General features: G+C 37.3%; 1 protein-coding gene across 2 annotated transcripts; it reads left to right on the top strand.

The window, feature by feature from the left end:
* The first annotated feature begins 6,653 nt into the window (after positions 1-6,653).
* On the top strand, positions 6,654-8,439 carry LOC125217875. 2 transcript variants are annotated; one of them, XM_048119446.1, is made up of 4 exons: positions 6,654-6,671; positions 6,779-6,875; positions 7,193-7,281; positions 8,142-8,439. In XM_048119446.1, exons 2-4 carry the CDS (start codon positions 6,852-6,854, stop codon positions 8,287-8,289), a joined length of 261 nt encoding a protein of 86 aa, XP_047975403.1. In that variant the 5' UTR covers positions 6,654-6,671; positions 6,779-6,851; the 3' UTR covers positions 8,290-8,439. The 2 variants fall into 2 exon arrangements, with proteins under 2 accessions (XP_047975403.1, XP_047975402.1); XM_048119445.1 differs by lacking the exon at positions 6,654-6,671 and having other exon boundaries at positions 6,756-6,875.
* Positions 8,440-14,257: the final 5,818 nt, after the last annotated feature.

Below are 14,257 nucleotides of genomic sequence, written 5' to 3'. Positions count from 1 at the left end.
CCTCGATCGTGTGTAAAAATAGGTTTCAGCCCCTAGAAAACACTGGAATTGCATGTCAGGTGTCTAGTGGATATGAGAAAAACGATAGATGGATATTTGATTGTGGGGCGACTGATACGATAACTTATGATGCTTTAGATCTTACAGGGATTCAAAAACCTCAAAAATCCCATATTCAGACAGCTAATGGGGAGTTTACAAAAGTTAAGGGGGCGGGAACTGTGAAAATATCTCCTACCCTTCAATTATCTAACTGCCTTTACATTCCTTCGATGTCTCATAAATTGTTGTCTATTAGCCATGTTACGAAGGAATTAAATTGCACTTTGTTGATGCAACCTCATTTCTGTCTGCTGCAGGATATCCGAACCGGGGAAATAATTGGACGTGGCACTGAACGTGATGGATTGTACTATGTAGATGAGATAGCTCAAAAAGGGACCGCCATGCTAACTCACGGGTCTGCCAATAGGAAGGCTTGGCTTTGGCATCGACGCTTGCCTAATGACCCATATTCTCTTGTGTTGTGCGAATCTGACCCCGAACTAAGTAATTTCCCTATTAGTACCCCGATCGTGTGTAAAAATAGGTTTCAGCCCCTAGAAAACACTGGAATTGCATGTCAGGTGTCTAGTGGATATGAGAAAAACGATAGATGGATATTTGATTGTGGGGCGACTGATACGATAACTTATGATGCTTTAGATCTTACAGGGATTCAAAAACCTCAAAAATCCCATATTCAGACAGCTAATGGGGAGTTTACAAAAGTTAAGGGGGCGGGAACTGTGAAAATATCTCCTACCCTTCAATTATCTAACTGCCTTTACATTCCTTCGATGTCTCATAAATTGTTGTCTATTAGCCATGTCACGAAGGAATTAAATTGCACCTTATTGATGCAACCTCATTTCTGTCTGCTGCAGGATATCCGAACCGGGGAAATAATTGGACGTGGCACTGAACGTGATGGATTGTACTATGTAGATGAGATAGCTCAAAAAGGGACCGCCATGCTAACTCACGGGTCTGCCAATAGGAAGGCTTGGCTCTGGCATCGACGCTTGGGACATCCTTCTATCAATTACTTAAAATTATTTTTTTTTTCGTGATTTTGTTTCTAAACATGATGAGTATTGTGAAACTTATTTTTTGGCCAAAAGCCACCGAACCTCTTATCCTTTGAATAATACTCGTGTTGATCTTCCTTTTTCATTAATTCACTCTGATGTTTGGGGCCCCGCACCTTTTACTGGGGGGCAGGATCTTAGATACTACTTAGTTTTTGTTGATGACTGCACTCGCATGACTTGGGTATATTTCATGAAACAAAAATCTGAGGTTTATATACATTTTTCACACTTTTTTAACCTTATCAAAACTCAGTACCAGTCTTCTATAAAAATCTTGAGATCAGATAATGGAAGGGAATTCGTTAATTCAGCCATGAAACAATTTTTTCAAGAAAATGGTCTGATTCATCAAACCAGTTGTGCCTACACTCCCGAACAGAATGGTGTAGCCGAAAGAAAAAACCGTTCCCTCCTAGAAATGACCCGCTCTATGCTCATTGAATCAAAAGCCCCAAAACACTTCTGGCCCGAAGCCATTGCCACCTCAGCCTATCTCTTGAACAGATTACCCACAAGTATCCTCAAACACCAAACACCACTCCAAGCCCTATCCTCCTTCACCAAAACTCCACCACCTTTAACTCTTGAACCACGAGTCTTTGGGTGCTCCGTTTTTGTTCATACCCCAAAACATGAACTAACCAAACTTTCTCCTTGTGCAATTAAGTGTGTCTTCGTGGGATATGAGATAAACCAAAAGGGGTATAGGTGCTTTGATCCTAAAACCAATCGAATGTTTGTTACGATGAATTGCAATTTCCTTGAAACCGAATACTTTTATACCCACCTTAGCAGTCAGGGGGAGAATAGTAGTAAGGATCCGCTAAGTTGGATATCAGCGCCGATGCCAACGCCAAGTAATCCCGAAGTGGGCCTAACAGAGGCGGCAGTAAGCGATTCCGCTGAGCAAGTCTCTGAAGTAGGACAGTCCGTTCCTGAAGGTGACACTCAACCAACTACTTCCCCGTTGAGGCTATCCAATGTAAGTATTGATAACCCTGTTCCTCCAATTTCCTTTACTACTGATGGTGTAAGTGTAGAGGAAGAAGAAGGCCTTGTTGTGGAAAACACAGATGGAGACACTAGTGAAGAAGTCGAAGGGATTGACCCCGACACAGGGGGGTACATTCTTCCACATCGGGAGAACAGGGGAGTTCCACCAAAAAGATATACACCTGAGAGGATTAACAGGAAGGCTCGCTACTCTGTTGCTTGCCTAGTTACGAGCCATCTGTCAGAAATGGCTCAAGCATTTGAGAAGGCAATGTATGAGGAGGAAGAGATCCCACAGTCATGGGAAGAGGCTATGCGGCATAAGCACTGGAGAGAGGCAATGCAAAAAGAAATAGATGCACTGATCCGGAACAACACTTGGGAAACGTGCATCTTACCTAATGGGAAGCGACCTGTAGGATGCCGATGGGTCTTCACTATCAAGAGGAGACCAGACGGCTCAGTTGAGAGGTACAAAGCACGGCTAGTCGCGAAGGGATATACTCAGACATATGGGGTAGATTATTCAGAAACTTTCTCCCCAGTGGCCAAGATGAACACAATTCGAGTCTTATTGTCTGTGGCGGCAAATAAAGATTGGCCACTGCATCAATTCGATGTGACAAATGCCTTTCTTCATGGTGAGCTAAAAAAAAGAAGAAGAGGTGTATATGGAGGCCCCTCTAGGATTCGCAGCAGACTTCAAGATAGGAGAAGGATGTAGGTTGAGGAAAACTTTATATGGGTTGAAGCAGTCCCCAAGAGTATGGTTTGGGAATTTCGCCGGGGCAATGATTAGTTATGGATATAAACAGAGTAACTCCGATCATACTCTCTTTTTGAAGAAGAAAGGAGATAAAATCACTTGCTTAATCATATATGTCGATGAAATGATTATCACAGGTGACGACTTGGAAGAGATTGAGAGCTTGAAGAGGAATCTGTTTCGGGAGTTTGAGATGAAGGACTTAGGGGATCTCAAATATTTTCTTGGGATCGAGGTGTTAAGATCACAAAGAGGGACTTTTTTGAGACAGAGAAAATACATCCTGGACATCCTTGCAGAAACGGGTCTCCTAGAGTGTAAACCGGCAGATACGCCTATACCGGTTAATCATGGATTGAAGATTAATGATAAAGCCGAGTTGACCGATCGGAGTCGATATCAGCGACTAGTTGGAAAGCTTATCTACTTATCGCATACTAGGCCAGACATTGCCTATGCTGTAGGGGTCGTGAGTTAGTTCATGCATAAACCACAGACGGACCATATGGAAGCAGCGCTCAGGATTTGCCGATATCTGAAAGGGACAACAAAAGTGGACTGACTGAGATAATGTGGCTAAGAAGACTGATGAAGGAACTCAGCTTAGCTCCTAGCAGAAAGTGTCGACTATACTGTGACAACAAGGCCGCAATAAGCATCTCAGAGAATCCAATTCAACATGATCGAACCAAACATGTTGAGGTGGATAGACACTTTATCAAGGAAAACATTGAAGGAGGCATTGTAGAGCTGCCATTTGTTCGCTCAGAAGATCAGCTTGCTGACATTTTGACAAAGGCAGTCAACAAGAGATTTTTTGAAGATGTTCTTTGCAAATTGAGTATTGGAGACCCCACTACTCAATTTGAGGGGGAGTGTTAGAAAAGGAAAAGATATTAACTTGGAGGACAAGAAACACATTAGCTTGGTGCCTAAGAAATATATTAGCTTGGTGCCCAAGAATACTTGGAGCACAAGTTCCACCATATTTACTTGTTTGTAATCCCTATTTAAAGGGTGCTTTATACAATGAAATGATCATCCTATTCTACACAATTGTTTCTTCCCCTCTTCCTTTCCACAATGTTTTCTGCACCATTTAACAAACACAACCATAGCTCTCCCTCAATAAATCTCACTCCTCTCCTCTACAAAATGCACACGCCAGTTGCCGCCCAAATACACGGCAGAGCTCGCCGCGTCGTCACCGTCACAGGGCTGCCTCTCCGTCGAGACCACACACCGCTGCTGACTCCACCGCGGCGCCACTGCCTCTAGTCGCCGTTGTCCGCCGCCGCTCCAGGCGGTCAGCTCCGCTCTCTCTCCCCTTTCCCATTCTTAACTTTTTATTAAATTCTAATTGTCCGATTTCAATTATTAGTGGGCAGGCAGAAGTATTTCCAAGAATTTGGATTGAAGAGAAAACAAGAGATTAAAGTTTGCAACTTTATCAAGAACGAATCATTCAACAATTTTGAAGAAAAATCAACAAATCTGATCTCGTGGACTACCGTGAATGTATGCATCTATAACATGGAATTGAAGAGAAGAAAATACCTTTGGTTGAAAGAAAATTTGCACAAGCAGAAGGTATTAAAAGAGTCACGGTTTCCTCTGTTCTTCTTCACACTGTGATGTTGAGAGTTTTGGTTATGGAATCAACAAGTATGGAAATTTTCGTATTCAATGGAAGGAGAAATTACCTTGACGGAAGAGAAGAAAAAGTGCACTGGGATTATGTAATGGTGCTGATAAAAGATGCAGTTGCTGGGAGAGATATATAATGTAGAGATTGATTTGTTGTTAGAGAGATTTTAGGGAGTGGAGATTAATGAAGGATATCGTGTTGAAAGAAATTTGGAGGGGGTTTTACCGCAGATTTTTAATTAGGAATTGAGAATAAATAACTAAAATAAAAGTAGTCCAATTGAATAAATATAATTGGCTAGAGGAAGAATAAATAAGATGTTAGGCCCAAAATCTAATTTAAAACATTGATTAAATTGTGGTGTTTTATTTTAGTACTTTGGTGTTATTCCAAGTACTCGTAAACGAATGCTCAATTTTCCCATCGACGAACCTCACGTCAATTTCGTCGACTACTTTCAGCACACGACTAACCAACAACAATTCAAGCATTCACTATTTCACTATTTCAGTTTAAGCTTGTTATCACATACTATGGTTGCCTTTAGATTAAGTAAATTTAGTATTACGATTTCGATCTTTGTGGAAATGTTTGTTTACGATGCATGAATGATTTGCTCTACTTTTGTTCTCAGTTTTATGATGCATATCTTAGCTCAAGTGTTCCGTTACGTTTTGATCTGGTTGGATCTGAGTATTGGCCTTATGTTTAGTCTAGTTTCGAAGATAATTATGGATGAAGTGTTTTAGGATGTTTAGATCTGATAGATGAGTTGCTTTTTTCTGCAGGATTATGGGTTAGTTTCTTATTTACGTAGATGTAGTTTAGTTATTAGGGGTAGATTCAAATTTACAAGTTGTTATGATAAGTTCTGTTGTTCGTAAATGTTCAGATCCGATTATGCTCTGTGTTTTATGTTGATTCTGTGAAAAAGACGAAGTTGTTAGAAAAGTTTTACTTTATCGTACGTTTTGCAAGAGACTGACAGTCGCCCATTTTATTTTGTTTGTCCATTTCAGGAAATTACACGATGAGTTGATCAAGTAGATTTTAGTCTGTTTAGCAGTTGATCAGTTTAGTTAGTTTAGTCTCTCAAGTCAAGTAGTTTAACTTAACCCACCCTGGAAAGCGTGGCCGCAACCATTCCCATTCGTGTCCGCAACAAATGTAAAACACATCATCTCTGTGGGATCGATCCTTACTTTCCTATACTAGTTAATAGTATTGTGGCTTAAGGTTTTGAAAAGCTTTTGAACTCCACTCAAGTAGGATTAAGTCAAGTTGATCAGCCTGAGCTTCCACTGGATCCACTCATCGGCACTTGCAGGCTGAAGACATACATTTGGCCAACTAGATCAGTTTGACAGTCTAGCTTGAGCAATCCAAAACGACAGAAAACATACAGAGCATTTGAAAGCAACTTTCAGTAAGAAAAAAAAAAGATAATAAAAAAATTTAATTAACACAAGAAAATTTAATTAATTATGAAGTGTGATAAGTAAATATCTAATCAAATTTAAAAAATATAAAAGACTCTTTAATTAAAATATATAAACATAAGAATTTAATGTTTAAAATATATTAGTATAAAATATGATAAAATAAAAATTTGTAAAAAAAATTGATGAAACAAAATGTATTAATAAAAGGACCTCCATATGTATTTTTTTCATTTAGTAATTCATAGTGAAAGTCTTATTACCATCCGTGATCCATCATAATAGTGCCCCTCTCTTGACAATATATTCATATTCAAATTGAACTGTAAAAGAAATTTCAAAGAATTTTCTAACCCAGCCCAAGTTTCATGCCACGGAGTCGAGATAAAAAGAACATACTAACAAGAAAACAGAGAGATGACACATTAATTAAAATTTCTAACAAGAAAAAAAAGGAAAGGACACATTAATTTAAATTTCTAACAAGAAAAAAGAGAAAGCACATTAATTTAAAATCAATCATTAGTCTAATGAGAGAGAGAAAACAGAAAACAATAGGCTGAAGCACCTGGTTTTTTGTTGAGGTCAAAATATTTAGTCTCAGCACACTGAAACAAAGCCTTTCATGAGCTGTTTTTCCTGAGAAATTTCCACCATTGCAATTGCCAAATAAAACTTGTATTTCATACAGGGTATAATTAATGTGCCATTTGTTCAAGTCAATTTTTACCACTATATATATGGGAAGTTGCTTAAACACTATTATTCATCATTAACATTCACTTAACATTTTTCGTAGACATCTCTATAGATTGAAGAGCAATATTTTCTAGCAACCTAAGTTTTAGTGAAGTCAGAGCTAGTATTGGAAAATGGGACGTTGGATCAAACCAGAGGTATGCAATTCTTATGTTGTGATAAAACTCTTATCCTAAAATTATTTAATAATAGAAGGACTGATCATGAGATTTATATATTAGTTTTAGATCTCTTTTTAAGTAACACTAGATATGGTTATGTTTTTTGTATGTCATCATCAGCTCTCAAATCCTTCAATGTAAACTTTGAAGAGGTTGGTCTTTTCATGTTTGTGTTGGACTAGCTTCTATCAAATTGGTCTAAATTTCATTTATTTTTAATTTTGGTCTAGATATAATGTTGAGTGAATTAATTAAAATAGTTGGTAATTGTTAATTTTCTTTATGAAAAATAGGTGTATCCTCTTATGGCTGCTATGAGTTTTGTCACCGGAATGTGCATTTTTCAGCTAACAAGGAATGTCGTCCTCAATCCTGATGTCAGGTAAACACCTATTCCTTCCGAGATATATATTTAGGGTTCGTTTAGTAGCTACTCCCATGTCCGTGAAATGTTGTCCACTTTTGTCATTTCAGTCCGTCTGCGAAATGTTGTCCACTTTGTTTTTTTATCTATTTTTGGTAAATGGACCCCACTTTCCTTAAGTCATTACACTCATATTCTATTATAAAACAAATATATAAATTTGGACTCACATTACACTAATTTTTTTCACTCACTTTTCTTCACATTTCATAAAACCCCTACTGAGTTAAACGTGGACAATATTCACGGACAAACGAGGTATATTATAGCAAGTTACAGGCTCTTATCTACCTTTAATCGTGAGTTTAATATTCATATTAGCCTTAGTGAATAGCTCGTGTTATTTTTATAGCAAAGCCCGTCTTGAAGCTCATGTTTCAACTTAAAATTAACCTACGGATTACACTAACTACTTTAGAAAGTGAATCGAGATAGTGAAATAAAATTACTAAGTTATCCTATGGTCTTTCTAATTCTTAATTTATGCATACCATATAACTGAGATTATTTTAGTCTATACAAAATTTCATATGATAGAATAAAATTTTGGATCAAACATACTTTTAAAACAGCTTAAAATTTTTACTAAACAATCAAACACACCACTACTTGGGCTTTGTAGAGAACCATGGGGACGTCCAAGTTCATTTGTGTTTATCATATTGGTTGTTTAGCTTGACTATATAGTCTGTCATACTTGTGTATGCCCGAGATAAACTTGTACAATATTTTGGTGTGATATATTCGATTGATTTATTCGTTAAAAAAAACTACTATGTCTGAAATTCTTTGTCTGTAACTACGGTTAATATGTGCAGAATAAACAAGGATCATCGTAAGAAAGGCGTTCTTGATAATCAAGAGGAAGGAGAAAAGTACGCGGAGCACAGCTTCCGTAAGTTCCTACGAACACGGCCCCCGGAAGTCATGCCCGCCATCAACCGCTTTTTCACCGGGAAAGAGTGAGCAGGCCAACAATTTTAATTTTCGCAGCCATGAAAAGAGTGTGGGATTTGATTTATCTGAACTTTGTTTAGTTGGTTTGTGTGTGTGATTCGTTTTTTTTTTCATAATGTAATTGTATTTTAATTAAGAGTAAACTGCATATTTAGTTTATAGCTTTTGAAAATATAGTCGTACACCCCTGGCATTTAATATAATTACGAAGATGCGCGTGCGGTTCAAAAGCTGTCGGTTCCGGTTCGGAACCGGCAGTTCACGGTTCAGAAAATCCTCGAACCTGAACCGGCCCGGCAAGGTGTTCGGCGGTTCCGATTCCAGTTTAAAAAAATGCCGCCGGTTTTGGGCCAAAAACGACTGTTCCGATTTGGCTGTTCACTTCTTTTTTGTCTTTTTAGTTTTTTATTTATCTAAAAAAGACATATAAATAAAATTCAAACAATAAGGATAAAAATTATAATTTTATTAATATAAATTTCAACAAGACTAAAAGTTACAGTTATAAGTTATAACGATTATAATTTACAAAATACTTGATATCTTGAAGGATTAAACAATAAATTTATAGTTGTAAATTTTCAACGAGACATAAAAAAAACTTGAAGTTTTGAATAATAAATTTATAAGTATATACTTTTGGTCGGCAAAGGAGATGTTTCTACATAACTAAATTCAGGACACATTTAGCAATTATACCTTAAATGTTGAATTTAGTCTAACAATTATGGTAATTTAGTCTAACAATCAACAATTATGGTAGAATTGTCAAAAGTTTCCCGGATTTAGTCTTATAGAGAAGCTTCCTTCACCGTCTAAAGTAAATACAAATAAAATCATACTCATAAAGTTGAAACAAATGAAAAGATCTTAAAGTTGAAACAAATGAAAAGAAAAAAAAGGAAACAAGACTTGAGCTCAACTTAAGTTTAAAATTTAAGTTGAGGTGTGTCTATGTATCCTCAATGCTCAATTGCATCGGGGAATCAAAGCACACGTAGTCACTCGGTATGTTTAGAATATAGTAGAGCTAGTATCACTCACTCTCAATCCAATTCCCAATTGTTGGTGCCCGGACAGATCAATCAAGGTATACACCTCAAGCAAATATGACCACACAAGTAGTAAACACCAAAGTAATACTCCCTCCGTCCTTTAGGAGTCCCGATTTACCATTTTTGGATGTTCCACTTTAGGAGTCCTGGTTGGAATATTCCATAAATGGTATTAGGTCACACATTCCACTAACATTTTTCCACTCACATTTTATTATAAAACTAATATGAAAAAGTAAGACTCACATTCCACTATAACCAACTTTTCTTTACATTTCTTAAAATCCGTATCGAATTCAACTGGGATTCCTAAAGTGGAACGGAGGGAGTAATGATCAAGCATTTGAAAGCAAGGAACTAGGCCTAAGGCAGCACACACAAGCAATGTATATGAGTTGAAAATGTAGTAAATATGGACTGAACTTTAGGAATTTTTTTGTTGGTTCCCCAACCCCAAATTGGCTAAAAATTTGTAGAAAACTTCAACAATAAGTTTATATCAATGATAAAATAGGCTCAACAAATCATATTTTAAAATTGGGTATGATTTTCACTTTTCCCAAACTATACTAAAACATGGCAAGTTATTTTCGGCTGAACTTTTGCAAACAAAACATATTAAGGTTCGTTCACATAAAATTTGATCTCAATCCAACAACAATAAGCCAATTCGTCCAGGAATCAAATATAGGCTAAAACAAGGAAACACAAGGGCTAAAACAAAATTTTCAAAGACACAAGGGATGTCAATCGGGCTAATTCATTCGGGTTCGGAGGTTGTCGGGCTATTTGGCACGGGCCATTCGGGTTATTAATTTTTCGGGTCATAATTTTCAACCGTAACCCTAATCCGCCGGGTTTAGGGCTAACACATCGGGCTATTTAGGCCTAAAAACTTTCGAAAATAATCTCTTGTAATCAAAATTTTCCTCTATAAAATGATTTTAAATTTTATATATATTTTTCTTCTTAGTTTCAGAATCATATAAAATCTACAATTTCTCAGACCTTTCTTCAATAAAAGTTGGATAGAAGTCTTTCATCTCGATCAACTACAACATAAACAAAGATAAATTAAAATTAAATCAATCAATATGAATTAAAGCTTGTGTTCATGTCATTATTTTGGCATTGTTCATAATTAATTTTTATGAAAATTAAAATTCATATCTAATATGAATTATTATTAAAATGATAAATATATTGAGAATTGATGGGTTAGTTCTTAATTTTGTCTTGATTGGTTTTGGTGGTGGTAAGACAGTAGTGGCAGATGTGGGACGATTGGACTAGTGAGTCGAGGTGAAACTTGAAAGTTGATAGTGTGGGATTGAGTGAAAAAGTGTAGATAGAATGAAGATTGAAGAAAACTAATGATTGTACCATATGAAATTCAAAAATACAAAAAACCTCAAAAACTTAATATTTTAATTAAAAGTTGCAACCTGTCGGGCCGACCCGTTCGGGCCAAATCCGTTTAACCCGCCAACCCATTTCGGCTAACTCGTTTAGCTCGTTTTCTATTCGGGTTACGAAATTACGAGCCTAACCCACTAATTTTACTGGGCTATTCGAGCCAATCAAATACTTTCTAGGTAGGTACCTAGGCTCTAGATACCAAATGATAAGGATCTTTGTGATTGGATTGGATCCATGTGATTTACCCAAGATTATGCCACAAAGTGTTGATCTTCCAATTAAACATAAAATCTAACAAAGATCATTAAGGTGGATCTAGCCACAAAAAGTACATCCAAACTTGAATTGGCTGGAAGATTAGAACAGAAAGAATGTGTAAATAATGAATAACTAGGATAAAAACCATAGGACCTTAACTGAAAAGATGGAAACAACCCTAGGTAACTTTCATTAATCCTAACAACTCTTTGGCTCAACTACTCAATGGATGCACTACCGTTGATGCATACATCTACTTGATTCAACAAAAGAAACAAAACAAGCAACCTACAAAGTAGGAATTGGATAAATCCTTTCAAAGGGGAAAACTCACAAAGGAGATACAATCTTAATTCAACAAAGTCTCACTTTTAATTTTTCACAAATGCATATACGTAGGAGGTGTTAAAAATTCAATAAAAAGCCTTAAAATGGAGAAAATCGCCAACAAAGTGCAAACGCCCAACCGGGCGTTTCCTCGCCACGCCGAAATCGGACCAAACGCCCAAACGGGCGTTTTTCATGGCTCATTTCGCCCGCCCGATTGAACATTGTGCCTCAACTCGCTAAAATCGGACCAAACCCGACCAGGCATTTTTCATGGCTCAGTTTACCCGGCTGCGCCTTCTCTCTGAAGTCACCCACTCTTTTATGTGAGACTTTCGTAAATGGGCCATAACTCCCTCCATCGAACTCGGATTGAGGCGTGTAAGATACTCACGCGAAGCTCTTTCAAAGACGAAGACATTGGTCTTCTTTGAAGAGTGTTTGAAAGTCATCTTGATAAGTCAATCTCTGTTTGAAAATCCAGCTCCAGTTGCAACTTAGCTACTTGGCCTGACTTTGCCCTCTTCTTGGGGCCCAATCTATCCACAGCTCACAGCGTACTAGTAACTCATGAGATACAGAACCCATGGTCATATCAACATATTTATATGGGATTAGAGGTGTCAAGTGGGCTGGGCCGGCCCAGCCGAGCCCGGCAAGGACCGATAACATTTGGGCCCAGCCCGGCACAGGCCCACGTCTGAAACGGGCTGGACCGGGCCTGGGTTTTAGTTGACATGAATGGGCCCAGCCCAACCCGAGCCCAGTTAGCAAGTGGGCTAGGCTGGGCCGGGCCGGGCTAGATTTACAATTTTTTTAAAAATACATGAAAAACAAATGTTGTATTCATAATTTCATTTCCAAAAACAAATGATGTCTTCATAATTTCATACCCAAAAACAAATAATGTCTTCGTAATTTCATATCCAAAAACACAATCATGGAAATTTTGATTGAAAATGGAATAGTGCGAGGAGAGAACAAAATATGAAACGGCTAAATGATTAAATGAAACTAAGAATGATCTTATTAATTTACATATGTATATATACTATTCGTATATTACATATATAGAACATTTAACTTGATTATCACTATAATCATGGAATCATAATAAGAGAATTGACACGCATATATATATGCATCTCTATATTAATACAAATATTTTAACTATCACTATAATTATAGAACAATGAATCTCTATATTAATGCAAATATATTTAGTTCTAGAATCCACTATTTTGTAAAGAGATAAATTAGTTAATAATCAATCACTATAATTATCTCATAATTATGGAGATGTTGATTAATTCTAGGAGTATGAATTGATCCACTATTTTTATTGAGAAAAAATTAGTTAACAACCAACCAATCACTAAAATTATGGAAATATTCTTTTATAAAGAAAAATTAATTAACAACTAGGCAATCACTAAAATTATAGAAATATTATTTTATAAAGAAACATTAATTAACAACTAATGACATGCTCACGATTTCTAGGAATTCTCCTTTATTATAGCTATCATATTAGTCAATTAGTTCAAAATCCCCTTTATTATAGCTATCACATTAGTCAATTAGCTCAAAATCCCCTTTATTATAGCTATCACATCACATTATAGGTATATACTTTTATCGAGAATAATGAGAAGAGAATATATACAAGGAATTAATTTCAAATATTCTAGGAAAGCACATCCTTGGACCCGACACTACTAATTAAAGAGAGGCGACGACTGCAGAACTTTGATGTCATTGTTAGACCATGCAACACCGAAATATGGATGTCAGACCCCCAGCCGGTAGTCAGCAACGACTTCCAGGATCATCATCGGGTGTTTGCTTTTGAACCTGGTAGTGAACCTTTCCAAGCCACCGGGCAGTTCCTCCATTCCTAGTGCATGCAATCTATGCTACTCATCATCCCTTGAAAACCGTGCACCCTCTCGTGCATATCTAGAAGTATCTGGTGGCAGTCAGTGGCGGTTAGCTTTCGTAGATACGCTGCACCGAAGATGGCCTCGATGCCCCTACAAAACTGCCTCAAAACCTGTAAGCTAGTCGTTTACCCATACGTAGGTATTTGTGAACATGTCAGTCGGTCCGGTATAGGCCAACTGCCTAATTGCAGCGGTGCACTTCTGTAACATCGACAGTCCGATCCTGCCACTAGTATCATATCGGATGGTGAAGCACTTGTACCGCGAAGCCAATGACGACGATATATGGAGAAAGAGTCGTCAAGACATTCTGAAACACGCCGATGGAAAAGCTATGGGTTTTCGGCAAAGTAGTCATCGGATTGTCCCGACATAGTCTCGTCGGATTGTCCGCCGACGTTGGATCAGATGAGGGACCGCCGCACCCATCGCCTGCCCCGTCTCCTTGTGTACTTTCCGCTCCACCTCTTCAACCATCGCATCATACGCCGCATTCCATGCGCGTTGATACTCATCGTCATCCATTTTTTAAAACAGGATTTGAGAAAAATTTGAGATTGGAGATTGGAATAGAATGTAAAAAATTAACTGAGAATAGATTGTATTTATAGAAATAAATTAAGAATAAAATTATTGAAAATATGCCGCCGCCGCAGTCTTGCCGCTTGCGGCGCGCAATAGACCGTCCCATAAATTGTCACACTTTGGGGATGACACGAGACGACCATTAATTTAAGTTTACCTCGATACTTACTCTCTCTATCCCACAAATTGTCACACTTTGACGAGCACGGATTTTAAGAAATGTAATGAAAAATGAGTTGAAAAGGTTAGTGGAATGCAAGTCCTACTTTTATATATTAATTTTATAATAAAATATAAGTGAGAATGAGTAAGTGTAATATGAGATTCATTAACGAAAATTAGGGGTGTGCATTCGGCTTTTCGGTTCGGTTTTTGCCCAAACCGAACCGA

Source organism: Salvia hispanica, chromosome 4 (genome assembly GCF_023119035.1).
Source record: "Salvia hispanica cultivar TCC Black 2014 chromosome 4, UniMelb_Shisp_WGS_1.0, whole genome shotgun sequence".
NCBI lineage: Eukaryota > Viridiplantae > Streptophyta > Magnoliopsida > Lamiales > Lamiaceae > Salvia > Salvia hispanica.
Note: the sequence above shows the minus strand (reverse complement) of the source record. Positions and strands in the feature narration are given on the sequence as shown.

Bases quoted from the DNA above. Each gene is read 5' to 3' on its own strand.
- LOC125217875 (XM_048119446.1), top strand. From the start codon at position 6,852: ATGGGACGTTGGATCAAACCAGAG. The intron at 6,876-7,192 runs GTATGCAATTCT...TATGAAAAATAG, and splicing joins GACGTTGGATCAAACCAGAG to GTGTATCCTCTTATGGCTGC. The intron at 7,282-8,141 runs GTAAACACCTAT...TAATATGTGCAG, and splicing joins GTCCTCAATCCTGATGTCAG to AATAAACAAGGATCATCGTA.